Source organism: Arachis ipaensis, chromosome B06 (genome assembly GCF_000816755.2).
Source record: "Arachis ipaensis cultivar K30076 chromosome B06, Araip1.1, whole genome shotgun sequence".
In the NCBI taxonomy this organism is placed as follows: Eukaryota; Viridiplantae; Streptophyta; class Magnoliopsida; order Fabales; family Fabaceae; genus Arachis; species Arachis ipaensis.
The window spans coordinates 3,851,534-3,868,562 of record NC_029790.2 but is presented as its reverse complement, the minus strand read 5'-3'; the positions used below and the strand labels follow the sequence as shown (position 1 = coordinate 3,868,562).

Sequence of the window (17,029 nt, the reverse complement as noted above, 5' to 3'; positions counted from 1 at the left end):
TTTATTTATTTTATTAATAATAATAATAAGTTCTCTGAATAAAAAACCAAAAAATTAAAAAAGAAAAATTAAAAAAAAAAAACTCAGATTGAAAGAATCCCTTCCTTGAACAGACTAACAAGGGCAAGATTCTCCCTTCATCCAATATTATAAAATTAATGATGTTTTAGATTTTGTTTATTGTTTTTGTTTCTTAAAGAGTATCCTTACCTACAAGATTCAATTAATTAATTGCAATAATTTGATTAGTTAAGAATGTCAACTAACCAAAGTGGCATGAGGCTACATGGATAATGTTCTATGCCACCAGAAGGAGGTGATGTTCGTTTCAAAATAAAGGTCAACGATCTTCATATAATTTAGTGCTAAATTTCCAATTAGCGATACGTCCATGATGACAGCAAGAATTAATGGCTAAACTCTAAATTAAACTTAGCTTGTTGATTGACAGATGCAAAATCTAAAACCTATGTATAGACTGATGAGGCATATTGGTATATATTAAGAATGATAGATTAGTAAAATCAATCTCAATATTTCACCATTCTAAAAAATCTATGCTAACATAAACAAGGTATGGCAAAGATCGGAATGGATTTTTTCTAATTTTTTTTAAGAGGAGTGCTAGGGGCCAGTAGAATTTGTGATATTTAACCATCAATTAGCCATCATCAATATTTTTAATGGTATGAGATGATATCTAATGGTGTAGGATTAATTATTTTCCTTTTGATGGTTAAGTGCTGGCCAAATTTCAACAAAAGTGCTGGTCCCTAGACTTTCTCTTTTTTTAATTGTTTAATAAAGTGTTATTTTTTATTATTTAATATATATATATATATATTGTTTTTTTTAAAGAGTATAAAATAAAAAATTATACTTGCTAAACAATTTAAAAAAAAATTAAAAAGATACATTCTCTGACAAACTACTCACCGAAAAAAAATTTAAAAGTTATTAGACTAATTAGAAAAAATATAGATAGAAAATGAGAATATTAAACAATGTGAACAATTGATATATTAGATGTTTAATTCAATAGGTATGTAGATGATTATGTTTATTTTTAATTAGATAGTTATTTCTTTTAATTCGATTTATTCATACAAAATTAACAATGAATGGATGTTCAATTCATTGAGTGTACGGATAGTTATTTTAATATTAGGATTTATGAAGTAATTTAGGAGTAGAATATTTTTTTATTTTATTGGGTCAATTCTAGAATTTATTGTTCACATTATTCACAAAAACTATTGTCTACTTAATAAATTTATATTAAAAATAATTTTTAAATAAATTATTTTGTATTTAAATTTTTATAATAAAAATATATATTTAAAAATTATTTTAATAAATAAAAATGATAAAATAATTTTTGAGAAGGAAAGAACTCAAATCTTTTAATTTTTTTAAAAACTCTTAAATAACTTTTTGAAAAGTTAAAAACATATTTAAAAAAATTATATCAAATAATATTAATATAACTTTTTATAAATTAAAAGTCTATTAAAAATAGTCTTTGAAACTTTTTAAACGCCTCTTATTCCTTGACTTTGCTTCCAAGGGATGGAAATGAAGTAGAAATTAAACTCATTGATTAATCTACTAAGTTTCTCAAAAGCAAGCTAAACATGGAAATTAAAATGCATGGGCGTTTAGGGTTATGGAAATATAATTTGGATGATGAGTATGTTAGTACATTCCCGCTAATCAATAATAATAATGTTTTTTTTTTTCTCTTCCAAATTTGGTGTGGCCTTTTTACTTTAACATGATTCATTAAATAAAAGAGATAGATCCTTAATTAATTTGAGGGAAGGGAGGCAAATATGGGCATTAAAATTTTTGCAATTTTAAGAATAAAGAAAGTGTAGTACTAAATAATTATGCAATTGAAATGGGCCCTTGGGGCACCCATACATTTTTCAGTTTCCAAATATAGTAAATGTGAATGTGATCAGCTGGTTTGGCGGTAGCATTTTCCAAAGCCTTCGGCTTCTTTTGTCCACCACATCAAATCACTGTTTTTGGCCACACTTAACCCTTTTCAGAAAGATTCTCGCCATCTACAGAAGAAGTGGTATTCATTAAGGTGAGGTTTGTTTTGAAAGACTAGAAACAATCCCTTACCAACAATATTTCTGCGAATTTCTACCGACTCTTATTTATAACTGTATTTAATGGAAGTATTTTTGTAGATGTATCTAATAAAAATATCTTTATAGATGTATTTTTTGGATGTGTCTCTTTATACATGTGTTTAAAATATAATAATTAATTATTGTTGACAATAAATTAGCAAATAATCTATTGGTATCCTATATTTTTTCGACTATCTATTATATTTTTTTTTTTGGTGTCTAAACAAGGAAAGAAACAAAGCAAAAACTATCCTAAATCCGAGCGGATGATTCGTTGGAGATCAACACCAGGCTCAGACCAAATAACATGATTAGAGTTACTCTTGGCACCATATTTAGCCATCCAATCCGCAGCTCTATTTGCTTCTTGGGACACCCATTCAACGTGAACAAGCCAAGGACGAGATAAAAGCTCCTGAATCTTGTGAACCAAATCTGTTACTTCAGATGAATACCCACTTGTAAGCTCATGCATGATGGGCAGAATGTCAAGGCAATCCGTTCCACATATAATATCCCTCAAACCGCAATCCCAAGCTAAAACCAGCCCCCTCCAAGCAGCAAATAATTCACATCTGATTATAGGCCAAGGGAGAATGCTTCCAGAGCAGCCCGAGATCTAATCTCCCTTAGAATCTCTAATAATACACCCAAATCCCGTTAAATTTGAATCCATATGCAAGCTTGCATCACAATTAACTTTAAAACTATTGCCTACCGGTGGTTCCCAACACAGGCAATTTCGGAGAGACCTAAAGGCATTGCTTCGATTTCTGTAAACCTGTAAGTCCTTGGCGGTAATTCTGGCCAAGGCAACAACCTTATGGTCTGTCAAAGGGTTGTCAGTGTTGATGAATATGTCATTGCACCTATGTCTCCATACCCACCAAAGCCCTGCACCAAAGGACGCCTCATTGTTAGCCAAGGCTTTCCGAAACCACTCTTCAAGAGCAGTACCAGCCGTCGAATCCAGGATACTAGGATCCAACATATACCAGATTGCCTTTGATCGTTCACAGTCTCTAAGGCAATGCTCCATAGTCTCCTGTGCCTTGTTACATCTCTTACACATATCTGAAGAAGCTAAATGCCGCTTGAATCGAAAGGTCTCAGTTGGTAGAGCATCATGTAAGCTAAGCCACATAGTAAATTTGAACTTCTCTGGAATGTTTGTGTTCCACAACCAGTTCCAATTACTGTTGGCATTCCAATTTAATGTTTTCTTTAATAACCATCTGTAACCCTCCCTTGCACTATACTTTTTTGTTGCTGCAGGCCACCACTCCCACTGTGGCTCCAACTCAGTCAAACTAGGATATCTCAGACCACAAATAAACTGCTTAATCTCATGCGGAATAGACGTGGTAAGACTATCAACCTCCCAAGACACCCCTTTCCACAAGTCAGCCACCATGAAATCTGATTCAGAAATATGTACATAAGGAACAAGATTGCAAAGCTTACCAAAAGGAGTCCACTCATCATACCAAACTGATTTGTGGACATCTCCAATATTCCAATGAAGCCCTTCCTTGAGATGCTCATAGGCACTAACAATGTTCTTCCAGGTAGCCGATGAAGAATTTCTACTGTTTCCGTTCATACCAGATTGATTCCTGAGATATTTATGCTTCAGAACCTGCACCCATAACTTCTCATTATTATTTAGACAATCCCATACCAACTTTCCCAGAAGCGCCATGTTAGCACAGGAAGTATTCCTAATACCCAATCTTCCTGCCTTTTTAGGAGTTATGGCGACCTCCCACCTGACCAAAGGCAGCCCTTTTCCAGTCGCTTGGCCTTTCCACAAGAATTGTCTCATCAAGGAATCAATTTTATTACATGCATACTTCGGGAGAAGAGAAATTTGCATTTCATAAATTGGGATAGAGGCCATAACCGATTTAACAAGACAAAGCCTCCCTGCCTTATTCAGTAGGCGTCCTTTCCAACTGGAGAGCTTCCTCGAAATTTTTTCAATAATCTCCTGAGCCGTCTTCCTAGAAGCTCTGGCATGACCGATGTTAATTCTTAGGTATTTACCCAAATCATTGCAGAACCGGATGTTAGAGACCCTTGAGAGAATCCCTTTTCTCCTCTTCGACACCCTCTTAGAACACTGGGCCTTTGACTTATGAAAATTTACCTTTAAACCTGACGCTTTATATTTAATAATTAAAGATTGGAATTAAAATTTCAATTTCTTTAATATTTTTAAAAAATAGAAACAGAAGAGATTAAAACTTCTAAAATTAAAAATTGACCTTCTAACGATAGATTCTCATTTTAAATAAAAGTAGTGAGTAAAATTTTTTTTATGCTCAAATGGTTATCCTAATTTTGAAAAGAAACTATTCATACATTGTTATTCTAAATGTGAACTAATAAAATTTTATTCGAAATATATTTTATTAAAAATAGTGTCCTTAATACTACCTTAGTATATTAATAATTAGTAGCTTGACCATGCATCCAGAGGTTGCTTGATTCTGAGTTCTGAACCTGTCACACACACTGACATCTTTCTTTCTAGCTCTCTTGTCTCCAGGTCCAGGATATCATACTCATCATTCCTGATTCTCCAACTTATTATTTTTTATTATTTTATTACAGATAGAGATAAAAACATTAATTAAAAAATGATCAAATTTAGTAATTTACTATCTGCATTCTGCCATAAAGAGAGAAGAAAAAAAAAAGCAAGTGTTGGAAACCTGAGCAACATGCCAATCTTACTGAGGAGTTGCAGTTATGACAAACCCTAATTTGACTGGCCATTCATTCATCATCCATTTGGAAACATTGCAGATCAGATCATAGAGTAGTAGAATTTAAATATCCATTGACTACTATTGGAAGACTCAGATTGCTTCACATTTCTTATTCATATAGTCCATACTATGTATAAATTTTCGTTTTAATTACGTAACAAGTTAATAATATAGAGAGAGATATAATTAACGGATTTTGTTAGGTAGACAATAATTTTTATAAATAATATGAACAATAAATTTTAAAATTGATCTAATAAAGTAAAAAAATATTCCACCTTAAATTACCTTCTAAATCTTAACATTAGAATAACCATCTGCACACCTAGTGAATTGAATATTCGCCGGCTATTATGAACTGTGCATGAGTAAATCAAATCAAAAGAAATAACCATCCAATTAAAAATAATGAACATAATCATCTACATCTTTATTGAATTGAACATTCGACATATTTATTGTTTATATTGTTTAATATTTTCATTATTTACCTATATTTTTCCATAACTAAAACTACTACATAAGTTTTTTATTTTTTATGGAGAATTAACAGTACAAAAATGAGAGAAATTATATATATATCTACTTATTATATCTGTACATATTATACTAATGTGGTCAGTTTTTTTTAATTCTTTATTATTTTTCATATCTTATATATTATCGTAGTTATTAAATTCGACCAAATTAAAGTTAAATACGAATGAATAAGTTTGATTCAATTAGTTAAACTGGGTCCACGTAAGTTTTTAGAAATAATTTCAAAATAATTATAGTAACTAGTGAAGAATTAAGCTTGATACATTCAGATTATGAAAGTTGTTTACATGTTATCCTTAGCTACTAAACTATATAGTTGATTTTATATTTTGTATGATATAAAATATATATTTCTAAGTCTGATTGATGCATAGCAATCAAGAATAACTAACTCCAAAATATGATTATAACAGCTATACAAAGCACTAACAAATGCGAACAAAAATTGATTATCCCTAGATGCTTGCCTTGTATTATTTATCAGGTTTGTTAGGGGCTTAAGTTGGTATTGTTGTGTCTCAAGGTCATTTTTAAGTCCTGGTTCACTTTCCTGATTTAAACTAGTTTGATTTTCAGGATGTAGAAGTTCCATGGCATTTACTTGCCATAGCAATTTTCTTCACATTAATCAAATTGTCCGGTCCATATTATTTTGTTTGCCATGGTAAAGGTTTACTAGCCAATATGTTGATACATGCACAAAGCGGAATTCCAACTCCGATACTTGCTTAAACGAACTAATGAGCTAACTATTAGACTAACCCAACTTGGTTTTTCTTCCTTTTATTTTATTGATGAAACTATCAACATATACGAATTTTTTTTGGACATAACATATACAAGTTTTATTATAAAAAAAAAGGTAGTGGGTTTCAATTAAAAGTTAGAGAATTAGAAGCCGACATAACAAGTTAATCTCGGGGCATATCGGGGTTTTAGTCCACAAGGCATTGTGCTTAAACCAATCCAACAAAGCCCACCAATAATGCACAAACACTAAACCCAAAGACCACTGACAATAGAATTCTCACAAGAAAATAATTTTTTTTCTTTAGTTTGGAATACAATAAAAACGTAATTTTTATTTCTCGAGAAAATTTCAATTCTCATTAATATTCAAACTAAATCAGACAAAAAATGTATGAATTGCAATTTCATTATTACTAAAGATTGAAGTATCGAAATTGTCCCTAACAAAAAAATGTATGCTTCAAACTGGTAACCAAGGAGTGAGCAACAACACTGCAAGTTTTGAACAAGTGAGTATTCGGCCAGAAGAGACACTCACAACAGCCACCAAATAGAACCAAGAACTTCTCAATTTGCCTACTTTAGCTGCACCCCCAATTCTACTATGCCAATTGCAATGTTACCTTAATCTTTAGCGTTTCTAATCACTTATTAGATTTCTTGGCTCAACTACTAAAAATGAGGAGAACCAGTATTTAAAGCTGGGCTTCATCGTAGTTCATTCTTTTCTAGTAGATATGACCTTATCAATTTCAGCAAAATAAAATTTAATCTACCTGCTATTTACTTATTTTACTTTTATATCCAATACAACTCGACACACACAACAACCAAACCTTATCACATTAGGGAAGATTGACTACATGGACCAAACAATCCACTAACTCCTATCAGTTCAATATGTGATTTGAAAATAGATTTAATTACACAGCACCTCCTAATGCATATGACATCCATGACTACCATGATATCAAAGCTAGTCAAGTTATCAATTGCACAAACATGCAGGCAAATGGTTTTTTTGTAATGCGATTGCAACTAACGACTTTCTAACAATGAGAGGAAGTTCTGATATCAATCCACTAACAAAAATATCGCAATAGAACTTCTTAGAAAATCTGTCAATAACATACATAATCTCATAACAACCAAGGTGTACTATCTGATCGAAATTCATAACAAAATTTGAAAATTTCAAGTAAGAAATGCTTAAGATGCACTCTTCTTAAGCTTAGCAAGCTCTTGCCTAACAGTTGCTGCCCTCTGCACAAATAATTGAAAAAATAAAAAAATAAAAAGGTGTATTAGATTACGACTGCTCAGTGCTGGCACAAGAAAATGCATGACCATCCAAAATATGTTAATAAACTAGAGTAACCTTTCAGTGATTGCTTATAATATTGCACAATTCAACAATATATGGTGATGCTACAAAAATTGGAAACAAGAAAGAGGATATGACGTAAATTGAATCTGAGACTAACCTTGATCTTAGCCAACATAATCTTGAACCTGTCGAAGTCATTGAGGGATGCCCTTCTCTTCTGGACAATGAGTTTCCTCCCCCAAGAGCTCTTCTCCCACTTGTTCTTGACATCTGAACAATAATAACAAGATTTGATAAACAAACGTGTAATGCTTTGTTAATATTAATATACTAACAATTCCTTCATGAAGAATAGTACTAACCAGCTTCCTCCATGGCCTTAATGAGTTCCTTCTTCCTGGGGACCCTCTTAATATCAACCTTAAGATCAGTGAGCGAGAGCCTCTTGAAATTCACTTGGGATCGGACCATATCAGGGGCGTCAACAAGAGCCTAAAAACCAACAGGTAGATAAAAATTATTCTCCAATGCTCTAAAATCAAATCATCAAAATCTAAAACTATGCACATCTGACTTTTTCCCAAGAAATAGGATATTTGTTAAAATATCTGAAATAAAAACTCAGATTTTCAAAATTATCTTAACGGATGCTAAATATGCATAAATGCAAATGCATAAGTATGAAAATGTTAGCACTGATAACATAAAGCTTCAAAAGATTAAATAGAAGTAACCACCACTAAGGTTGTGTTTGTTTCCTAGGAGACTGAGACTGAGACTATTTGTTTGGTGACCAGAGACTAGAACTGAAATTTCAATCTCAAGACACAGTTTCAGTCTACCTCTAGAAAGTGGAGACACAAGAGATGAAATTTTAAGAACAGAAACTGAAACTTTAATTACATTTTTTCTCAAATATGATACTGAAACATAACTCAGTCTTAGTATAATTTACACCAAACATAATATGACGACTTAATTTAGTCTCTATCTAGTCTCTGTCTCTATCTCTCAGTTTCTCTTCCAAACGCAGCCTAATGAACAATTCCCTTATTTCTTCAGGCCAGAGTTAGAAAAGAATATGTTGTTACTCAATGTCCTAAGGAACTAATCCAAATAACTTTGAACCCATAAATATAATGAAATGTACAACTGAGTAAATCAAACATCTCCAAAAATTAGAAACAGCAGTGATTCAACAATCTTGCCAACAAAGAACATATTCAAACAGAACCGAGATTAAATTATAAATAAAAAATATATTTTTTAATCATTCTCATAAGCAAGCATAAATGGCAAATAGGCGCCAACGAATCTGGTGACAAAAAAAAAAGAGAAACAAATAATTAAAAAAAAAAACGAAAAACAAAAAAAGGATACCCTATTCTGGTCGATGACATCAACAATGACTACTAGCCTCCCATGCTCTTTGCCGTAGTTGATCTGAGCAACCCTTCCAATCTCAACGAACCTCTTGAACGGCTGCACCACACAGATCAACAAAAGTAAATGTAATATTTTTTAGTATCAGAAATCCTAATTGCAGGAACACAGAAAAGCTTTTCGAAGATTTTGAGAAGTGAAAATATGGTTAGTTAGTTAGTTAGTTAGAGAGCGTACCATTTTCGGAGGTGAAGTTTTCCTGTGACTGCTGCTGCTGCTGAAGCTCCAAAACCGAATGGAGAAATGATGAAGAGCTAGGGTTTTTGTTGAGGCTGCAATTATTACGCAAGCCAGAAGCCCAGTAGGTTGTTTGCTTTTGGGCTTTCTGGATATTTAGGCCCAAAGAAATCACAAATTTCATTATAAGCCCAATAGGTTGATCTGCATAACTTTTTTTGGGTTATGGGCTCGGGTTGGGTTTGGACTTACCCTAGACCAACAAAATAAAAGTCACAATCTATATGCTGCTTAATATTTTGCATCTGGATTCGAATCTTGACGAATACCTGCGTTAAGTATTGAAAAAGAATTCTGTAGGTAGTGTTTGGTAGAGAGATAGAGACTGAAACTGAAAGATAGAGACTAAGAGACAGAAATTAAAATAAATTTCAGTATTTTGTTTGGTGTAAAGTGAGAGACAAAAATTGAAACAAGAATAAAACTCTAATTTAATTTGCACAAAGGATAAAATTGGAATTAATTAATTTAAATGAGGGTATTTTAGGTATAAAATGTTATTAAAGTTTCAGTCTCCGTCTCTAAAAATTTCAGTTTCCTGTGTCTCTACTTTTTAGAGGTACTGAAATACTGAAATTTTAGTATCAGTCTTTGAGTCAACAAACATAATACTGTGTCTCAGTCTTTCAGTCTCTGTCCCAATACCTCAAAACAAATGCTATCTTAGGTAGCGTTTGGTGGAGAGACAGAGATTGAAAGACTGAAACTGAGAGACAGAGACTAAGAGACAGAAATTGAAATAAATCTCAGTATTCTGTTTGGTACAAAATGGGAGACAAGAATTGAAACGAGAATGAAACTCTAATTTAATTTGCACAAAAGATAAAATTGGAATTAATTAAATGAAATGAGAGTATTTTAGGTATAAAATGTTATTAAAATTTCAGTCTCCATCTCTAAAAATTTTAGTCCCCTGTGTCCCTACTTTTTGGAGGTACTGAAATATTGAAATTTTAGAGACAAAGACAGAAATTTTAGTACTAGTCTCTGAACCAACAAACACGATACTGAGTCTCAGTCTCTCCGTCTCTGTCTCAGTATCTCAAAACAAACGCTACCTTAGTGTTGTGTGAATATGTTGTGATCCTTGCCATTAGAGATTGTCCAATCTATCTAACAAAAAACAAAAAAAAGGATAAGTATATGATAGGATAGGATTAATTGAAGAAGTACAGTAAATAACACTAACACTTTTTTTTTCTTAAGTTTATTTTTTATTGATATAACGATGTCTATCTTTTTTATTTGTACTATAAAAACAATAAACGATGAAAACTATAAACAATCCGGTAAAATTGCATTAATAAACTGAATAAACTTCCTATCCTATAATTTTTATGTCATTAATAATTAATTAATAATATATAATTCAAAAGGAGAATCATTAGTGGGTCAGAAGGTCCCCAACATTTGCTTTATTTATCACTAGTTTTAGAGTCCTACCAAATTTGCCAGCAGGATCAATAAACAAGTACCCAAAATAGTGTAAGGCTGAAATTCCATCCCCCTCCCATTTCAACTCTTCAACTTTTATTTGGTTAGCTAGCTTCCCAAGTAGCTTGTTGGTTGAAAGCATGTACTTTTAACCCAAGTGAACTTCGTTTGAAGCTGGCACTGAAGAATCAGAACTTTTATTTGGTTAAAAAAGTAAAAATAAACATTTTTTATGGCATATTTATTTGGAAACACCAATTTCAAGTTTGTTGATTAGAGTCCTTTTCCTTTTTGTCTAGTTCGTTGAGCAGAGTATGTTAAAAGTATATGCCGAAGAAGATCACTTTAATTTTTTTCAGCAAAATAATCAAATTTTAATAATAAAATTTCAATATGTAACAATGGGGAAAAAGGGTTATTTGAGAAATAAGTCAAATAACTCATGAAGCCGTAAGTTTTGTATCGGAATTCACAAAGTTGCTCATTTATTAAAGAAATACATGTTTTGAAAACTTACAAAGTATGTATATATTTAAGGAAATGCTAATTTAACAATCAGAAGGAATCTTGTATATAATTAATAACTATAAAGAAAACTGAATTATTTCAACAACTAAAAGGGAAAAGATAATAATTCATGTGGCGTCTCTTTTTCGTTTTACCTTTTCTTAATTGTTGATTTTGGCTGTTTTCTACTTGTTAAATTTTTTTTTTTGGTGACTCTCTACTTGTTAAATTAATATGTTTTCCAAACCTCCCCCCGGAGAAAAAAATATCCGTTAAATATTAAATCCTAAAAAAATATGGCACTTTAACCAAATTGGTAAATTGGCAAATTGCTAACCTAGACAAATGGACAAATTAAAAGGTATCATTTATAAAAAAATTGGTTTAATATATATATATATTCCTTGAACTTTCATTATAGAGAATATAAATTCATTCATAAAATGACATTAGAGCTATATCTTTTGTTATTATTTCACCAATTATATAATTATTAGCGTACTATGTAATATTAGACATTTAGTATTACTCACTCCAACTTTTAATTTAATAATATATTCTAAATGACATTATAACGATAAATTTGTTAAAAAAAAAGAATTGCAAAATATTTTGAGCAATACACAAATTAAGTTACATGCCCCACTACTTATTAGAAGATATTATAATTAAGAATAATGATTAAGAGTTCTAATTTATTTTTTAATTATTTTTAATATTTAAATGAGTAAAATTAAAATATATAAAAATTTTAAAAATATAAAAAGTAAAAAATTTTAAACTTTATTTATCTTAAAATTAAGAAAATAATTAGGTATATGGGTTAGAGTTTATAATATACTTTTTAGAATAACTTGATTCTTTTTAACAATTATGTTTATCTAACTAAAATTGATAAGAAAGTAAGTGTTAAGCCAAAAGAAATGAGGTGGCACACGTGTGAGTGTATTCTGACACGCGTGAGGCGGGTCCACCGGCACTCCTCCACCACCCTGTACAGCAACAGAGGTCCACCAGCACACACCTCTCCTTCTCTTCTCAAAAAGCAGAGAGAGAGAGAGAGAGAGAGAGAGAAACATAAAGAGAACCCTCCCTCACTCTCACTCACCCCTCATCGTATATTTTGCATAGATTCATCAGATCCTTAGCCCCACTCCGCCATCCCCCCACCCCAAAGACAGAGAGAGGGAAACAAAAAATCAATTAAAAAAACTCAGAAAAATTAAAGGCATAGAGAGACTCACCACTCACCACTTCCTTCTTTCCTTCCTTCAATGCCCTCTTTACTTTTCTTGGGTTAGTGTGTACTCTCTCTCTCTCTCTTCTAACCCTGATCTCTTCACATTCCTTCCATTTCAATCTCCGCTTCCAACTTCCGTTTCTTATTCACAAGTTAATCTCTTCTCATCAAGGTAACTTCCCTCATTGCACAAAAACAACCATAAAAATCCCTTTTTTATTTCTCTCCTTCTCCCTTCTGCTTCATCTCCTTCTATTTTGCTTATAATTTCTTACATATTCTTTATTATTTTTCTACTTTTAAGTACCCTTTGCTGATTTAAGGTACCCCATTTGTACAAAATTACCTTTTTTAATTTTTTATTTTTAAAAAAGTAATCTTGGAAAATCTGTTCAGATTGGAAGGTTACATGTACAGTATAATCCATCAACTTGTGATGCTCTTGGTTAAGCTTTTCTGTGTGTGGATTGTGTAGCATACAAATTACTGAACCAAGGGAAGAAAACAAAACTATAAAAGGGTGATACTTGTTTCTTGGGAAAAAAAAAATGAACTTGGGTTAAAGGGTGTTGTTATAGGAACGGGGAAAGTGAGACTTTGAAGCTTTAATCCTTCATCTTATGCCACATTGTGTTGGCAACAACAACACACCAACATTCTAGGCTTCAGATTGTTATCTCTTTATGCATGTGGAATCTGATTTTTGTTTATTATATTATGTTTATTTTATTATTTTTTTCCGGTGATGTGATTTCGTAATTCTACAGCGTAACAAATCGGATCTAGAGGCTTAGAGTAAATGCTCTTTGGTTTTAATTAAGTTCACTTTTTAAGCATCTTCACTCATGAATATCAGAGATCTGTAATTTGCTTATGCATTAATCACCAATTTTTAGTTTCTTCTGTTGTTGAAGCTCGGATTTATCTCGTGTTGTTTGGTTATTTTAATGTTTCCCGAATATTCAGGGGAACCGATTTGAAATCTGCAACGGCTATTTGACTGCTGTGTTTTTTCACCTTTTGTTTTTTCAGGCTCCTAATATCCGTTGTATTTAATTCAAAAACAGTGTTCCCTAGAACCTGGAATATTCTTTGAAATTGTTGTGAACCAGCTTCCATTATTGAAGTTGGTGTTTTGGTGGTGATTTGAACTAAGAAGATGCAGAGACCACCACCTGAGGACTTTTTGCTGAAGGAGACCAAGCCCCACCTTGGAGGTGGTAAGGTCTCCGGTGACAAACTTACTAGCACCTATGACCTTGTTGAGCAAATGCAGTACCTTTATGTGAGGGTTTCGAAGGCGAAGGACTTGCCTGCAAAGGATGTCACTGGCAGTTGTGACCCTTATGTTGAAGTTAGGCTGGGAAATTACAAAGGCACCACTCGACACTTCGAGAAGAAGACTAATCCTGAATGGAATCAGGTCTTTGCGTTCTCGAAAGACCGGATTCAGGCTTCGGTGCTTGAGGTTACTGTAAAAGATAAGGATGTTGTGAAGGATGACTTCATTGGTCGTGTCTGGTTTGACCTGAATGAGATCCCCAAGAGGGTTCCTCCAGATAGCCCTCTGGCGCCACAGTGGTATAGGCTGGAGGACAAAAATGGTAACAAGGCGAAGGGAGAGCTAATGCTGGCAGTTTGGATGGGCACGCAAGCTGATGAAGCATTTCCCGAGGCATGGCATTCGGATGCGGCAACGGTCAGCGGGACTGATGCTCTTGCAAACATTAGATCAAAGGTGTATCTGTCTCCTAAACTTTGGTATTTGAGGGTTAATTTGATAGAGGCACAAGACTTGCAACCAAGTGACAAGGGTAGATACCCTGATGTTTTTGTGAAGGCAATTCTGGGAAATCAAGCATTGAGGACTAGAATCTCCCAGAGTAGGACAATCAATCCAATGTGGAATGAGGATTTGATGTTTGTGGCTGCGGAACCATTTGAGGAGCCACTGATTTTGAGTGTGGAAGACAGAGTTGCCCCTAACAAAGAGGAAGTATTGGGGAGGTGTATAATTCCATTACAGGCGGTGGACAGGAGACTGGATCACAAACCTGTGAACACTAGGTGGGTTAATCTCGAAAAACATGTTGTAATTATGGAAGGGGACAAGAAGAAGGAAATCAAGTTTGCAAGCAGGCTTCATGTGAGGATTTGCCTAGAAGGTGGTTACCATGTTTTGGATGAATCAACTCACTACAGCAGTGATCTCCGACCAACAGCAAAACAGCTGTGGAAGTCGAGCATTGGAGTTCTCGAATTGGGGATATTGAATGCACAGGGTTTGATGCCAATGAAAACAAAAGATGGTAGGGGGACAACAGATGCATATTGTGTAGCAAAATATGGGCAAAAGTGGGTTCGCACGAGGACCATCATCGATAGCTTTCAACCAAGGTGGAATGAGCAATATACTTGGGAGGTTTTTGATCCCTGCACTGTCATTACAATTGGCGTCTTTGATAACTGTCATTTGCATGGTGGTGATAAGGGTGGAGGAGGGGCTAGAGATTCAAGGATCGGAAAGGTGAGGATTCGGCTTTCCACCCTTGAGACTGATCGTGTCTACACACATTCCTATCCTCTCCTAGTTCTTCATCCAAATGGGGTGAAGAAAATGGGTGAAATTCACCTGGCTGTTAGGTTTACTTGCTCTTCATTGCTTAACATGATGCACATGTACTCACTACCCTTGTTGCCTAAAATGCATTACATTCACCCGTTAACTGTCAGCCAGCTCGACAGTTTGAGGCACCAAGCAACTCAGATTGTATCAATGAGGCTGAGTCGTGCTGAGCCACCCTTGAGAAAGGAGATAGTGGAGTACATGCTGGATGTGGGATCCCACATGTGGAGTATGAGAAGGAGCAAGGCCAACTTTTTCAGGATCATGGGGGTTTTGAGTGGACTGATTGCTGTTGGAAAATGGTTTGATCAGATTTGCAACTGGAAAAACCCGATCACGACGGTTCTGATCCATATCTTGTTTATCATATTGGTCATGTACCCTGAGCTTATCTTACCCACCATATTCCTTTACCTCTTCTTGATTGGAGTTTGGTACTATAGATGGAGGCCAAGGCACCCTCCTCATATGGACACCCGGCTCTCTCATGCTGATTCGGCACACCCTGATGAACTAGATGAAGAATTCGACACATTTCCAACCACCAAGCCTTCTGACATCGTGAGGATGCGATATGATCGACTCAGAAGTATTGCTGGGAGGATACAGACCGTGGTTGGCGACCTAGCGACTCAAGGGGAAAGGCTGCAGTCTTTGCTCAGCTGGAGAGATCCCAGAGCAACGGCGCTTTTTGTGATTTTCTGTCTGGTTGCAGCCATTGTACTCTATGTCACTCCATTCCAAGTTGTGGCCCTCCTCACCGGAATTTATGTGTTGAGACATCCGAGGTTCCGTCACAAGCTTCCATCGGTGCCACTGAATTTCTTCAGGAGGCTGCCGGCAAGAACTGACTGCATGCTCTAAGTCAAGAGAAGTGCGGATATCAAATGGAGTTTGCTTTGCTTCCATTGTTAAGAACCAGATTTTGGTTTCTGGTTTGATGTTTATGTGGCCCTTGTTTCAAAGGCAAGAGTAGATTTTGTGGATTTGCTGTTCCATTGTGTCATAGGATGTCTTATTTGAACTTTGATGGATTAATGTGTAATTTTGTAGTAGGCTTTGAGGTGAAATTAACTTATGCTTAGTCAAGCTTTCATGTTTAGTTAGATGATGTAGTAATTATTTTCAATTTTCAATGATGATGGAGGTGATTTTCTTCAATGGAAATTGAACCGACTTTTGAAAAACAGGTGAACAATTTCTCTATTTTTCTGCTGCATCTAATTCAACATCACTAAAAATAACATTACATTAAAATTAAACTCTTTTACATTTGATCCTTTGAATTTTTATAACAATATCATAAATGCATGTGGGGTTATCAATATTTCCGGACTGTGTGACATTAAAATTACAGAAACTGCATCTGCATTGTACCTTTTACTATGCTGCTGCTCACACCTTATCTCATTGTGGATTATGTCCGGTAACAATAATTCTTGCAGGGAGTATTGAGTAGTTGACTAAAAATATTGATTAATATAAATTAAAATTGTTGGCCTAAGCAACAATTGGGTTTTCGTTCATTCACCAGACTTTTTATATGCATAAGTTATACATAAGTTATAACACAGTTAAACGGTTGAATTTAAATAAGTTAAAAGTCATTTAAAATAGTTTATCCTCCTAAATTTTCTTCTAATTATTTTAGCACTAATGTATGTGTGTGCCTTTTTTTTCCTTTTAATTACGAAGTTCTACAATGTTCAGCCTTAGTTATTTTGGGGACCAAATAGTAAATATCTCTGCCGGCAAATTTGGTAGAACCCTCTTTAGAGAGAGTATAGACTAACTGATGGATAAAGCTTAGATTGGGACCTTGTGTTGTGTCCCACTAATAATGCTTCTCTGAATTATTAGTGACAAAACAATTGGATGGATTGGGAAGAGAAGTTTAGTTTGGTTTAATTTTGCTATATTTTTTTTTCCAATCTATAAAAGTTTAGTTGGATTCGCCATAGTAATCTACTAATCTTTTAAAGAAAAAACCATCTCAAACTAAAGAAA

At 33.8% G+C, this 17,029-nt stretch overlaps 2 protein-coding genes across 3 annotated transcripts; one reads left to right on the top strand and one right to left on the bottom strand.

Moving 5' to 3' along the window:
* Window positions 7,212-9,315, bottom strand: LOC107645431 (probable 60S ribosomal protein L14). The gene is made up of 5 exons (XM_016349452.2): window positions 9,156-9,315; window positions 8,916-9,017; window positions 7,898-8,027; window positions 7,693-7,805; window positions 7,212-7,471 (listed from the first exon to the last, which is right to left on the bottom strand). Exons 1-5 carry the CDS (start codon window positions 9,156-9,158, stop codon window positions 7,418-7,420), a joined length of 402 nt encoding a protein of 133 aa, XP_016204938.1. The 5' UTR covers window positions 9,159-9,315; the 3' UTR covers window positions 7,212-7,417.
* Window positions 12,194-16,209, top strand: LOC107645430 (FT-interacting protein 1). 2 transcript variants are annotated; one of them, XM_016349450.2, is made up of 2 exons: window positions 12,194-12,452; window positions 13,429-16,209. In XM_016349450.2, the coding sequence occupies exon 2, from the start codon at window positions 13,556-13,558 to the stop codon at window positions 15,884-15,886; it is 2,331 nt and encodes a 776-aa protein (XP_016204936.1). In that variant the 5' UTR covers window positions 12,194-12,452; window positions 13,429-13,555; the 3' UTR covers window positions 15,887-16,209. The 2 variants fall into 2 exon arrangements, with proteins under 2 accessions (XP_016204936.1, XP_016204935.1); XM_016349449.1 differs by having other exon boundaries at window positions 12,195-12,568.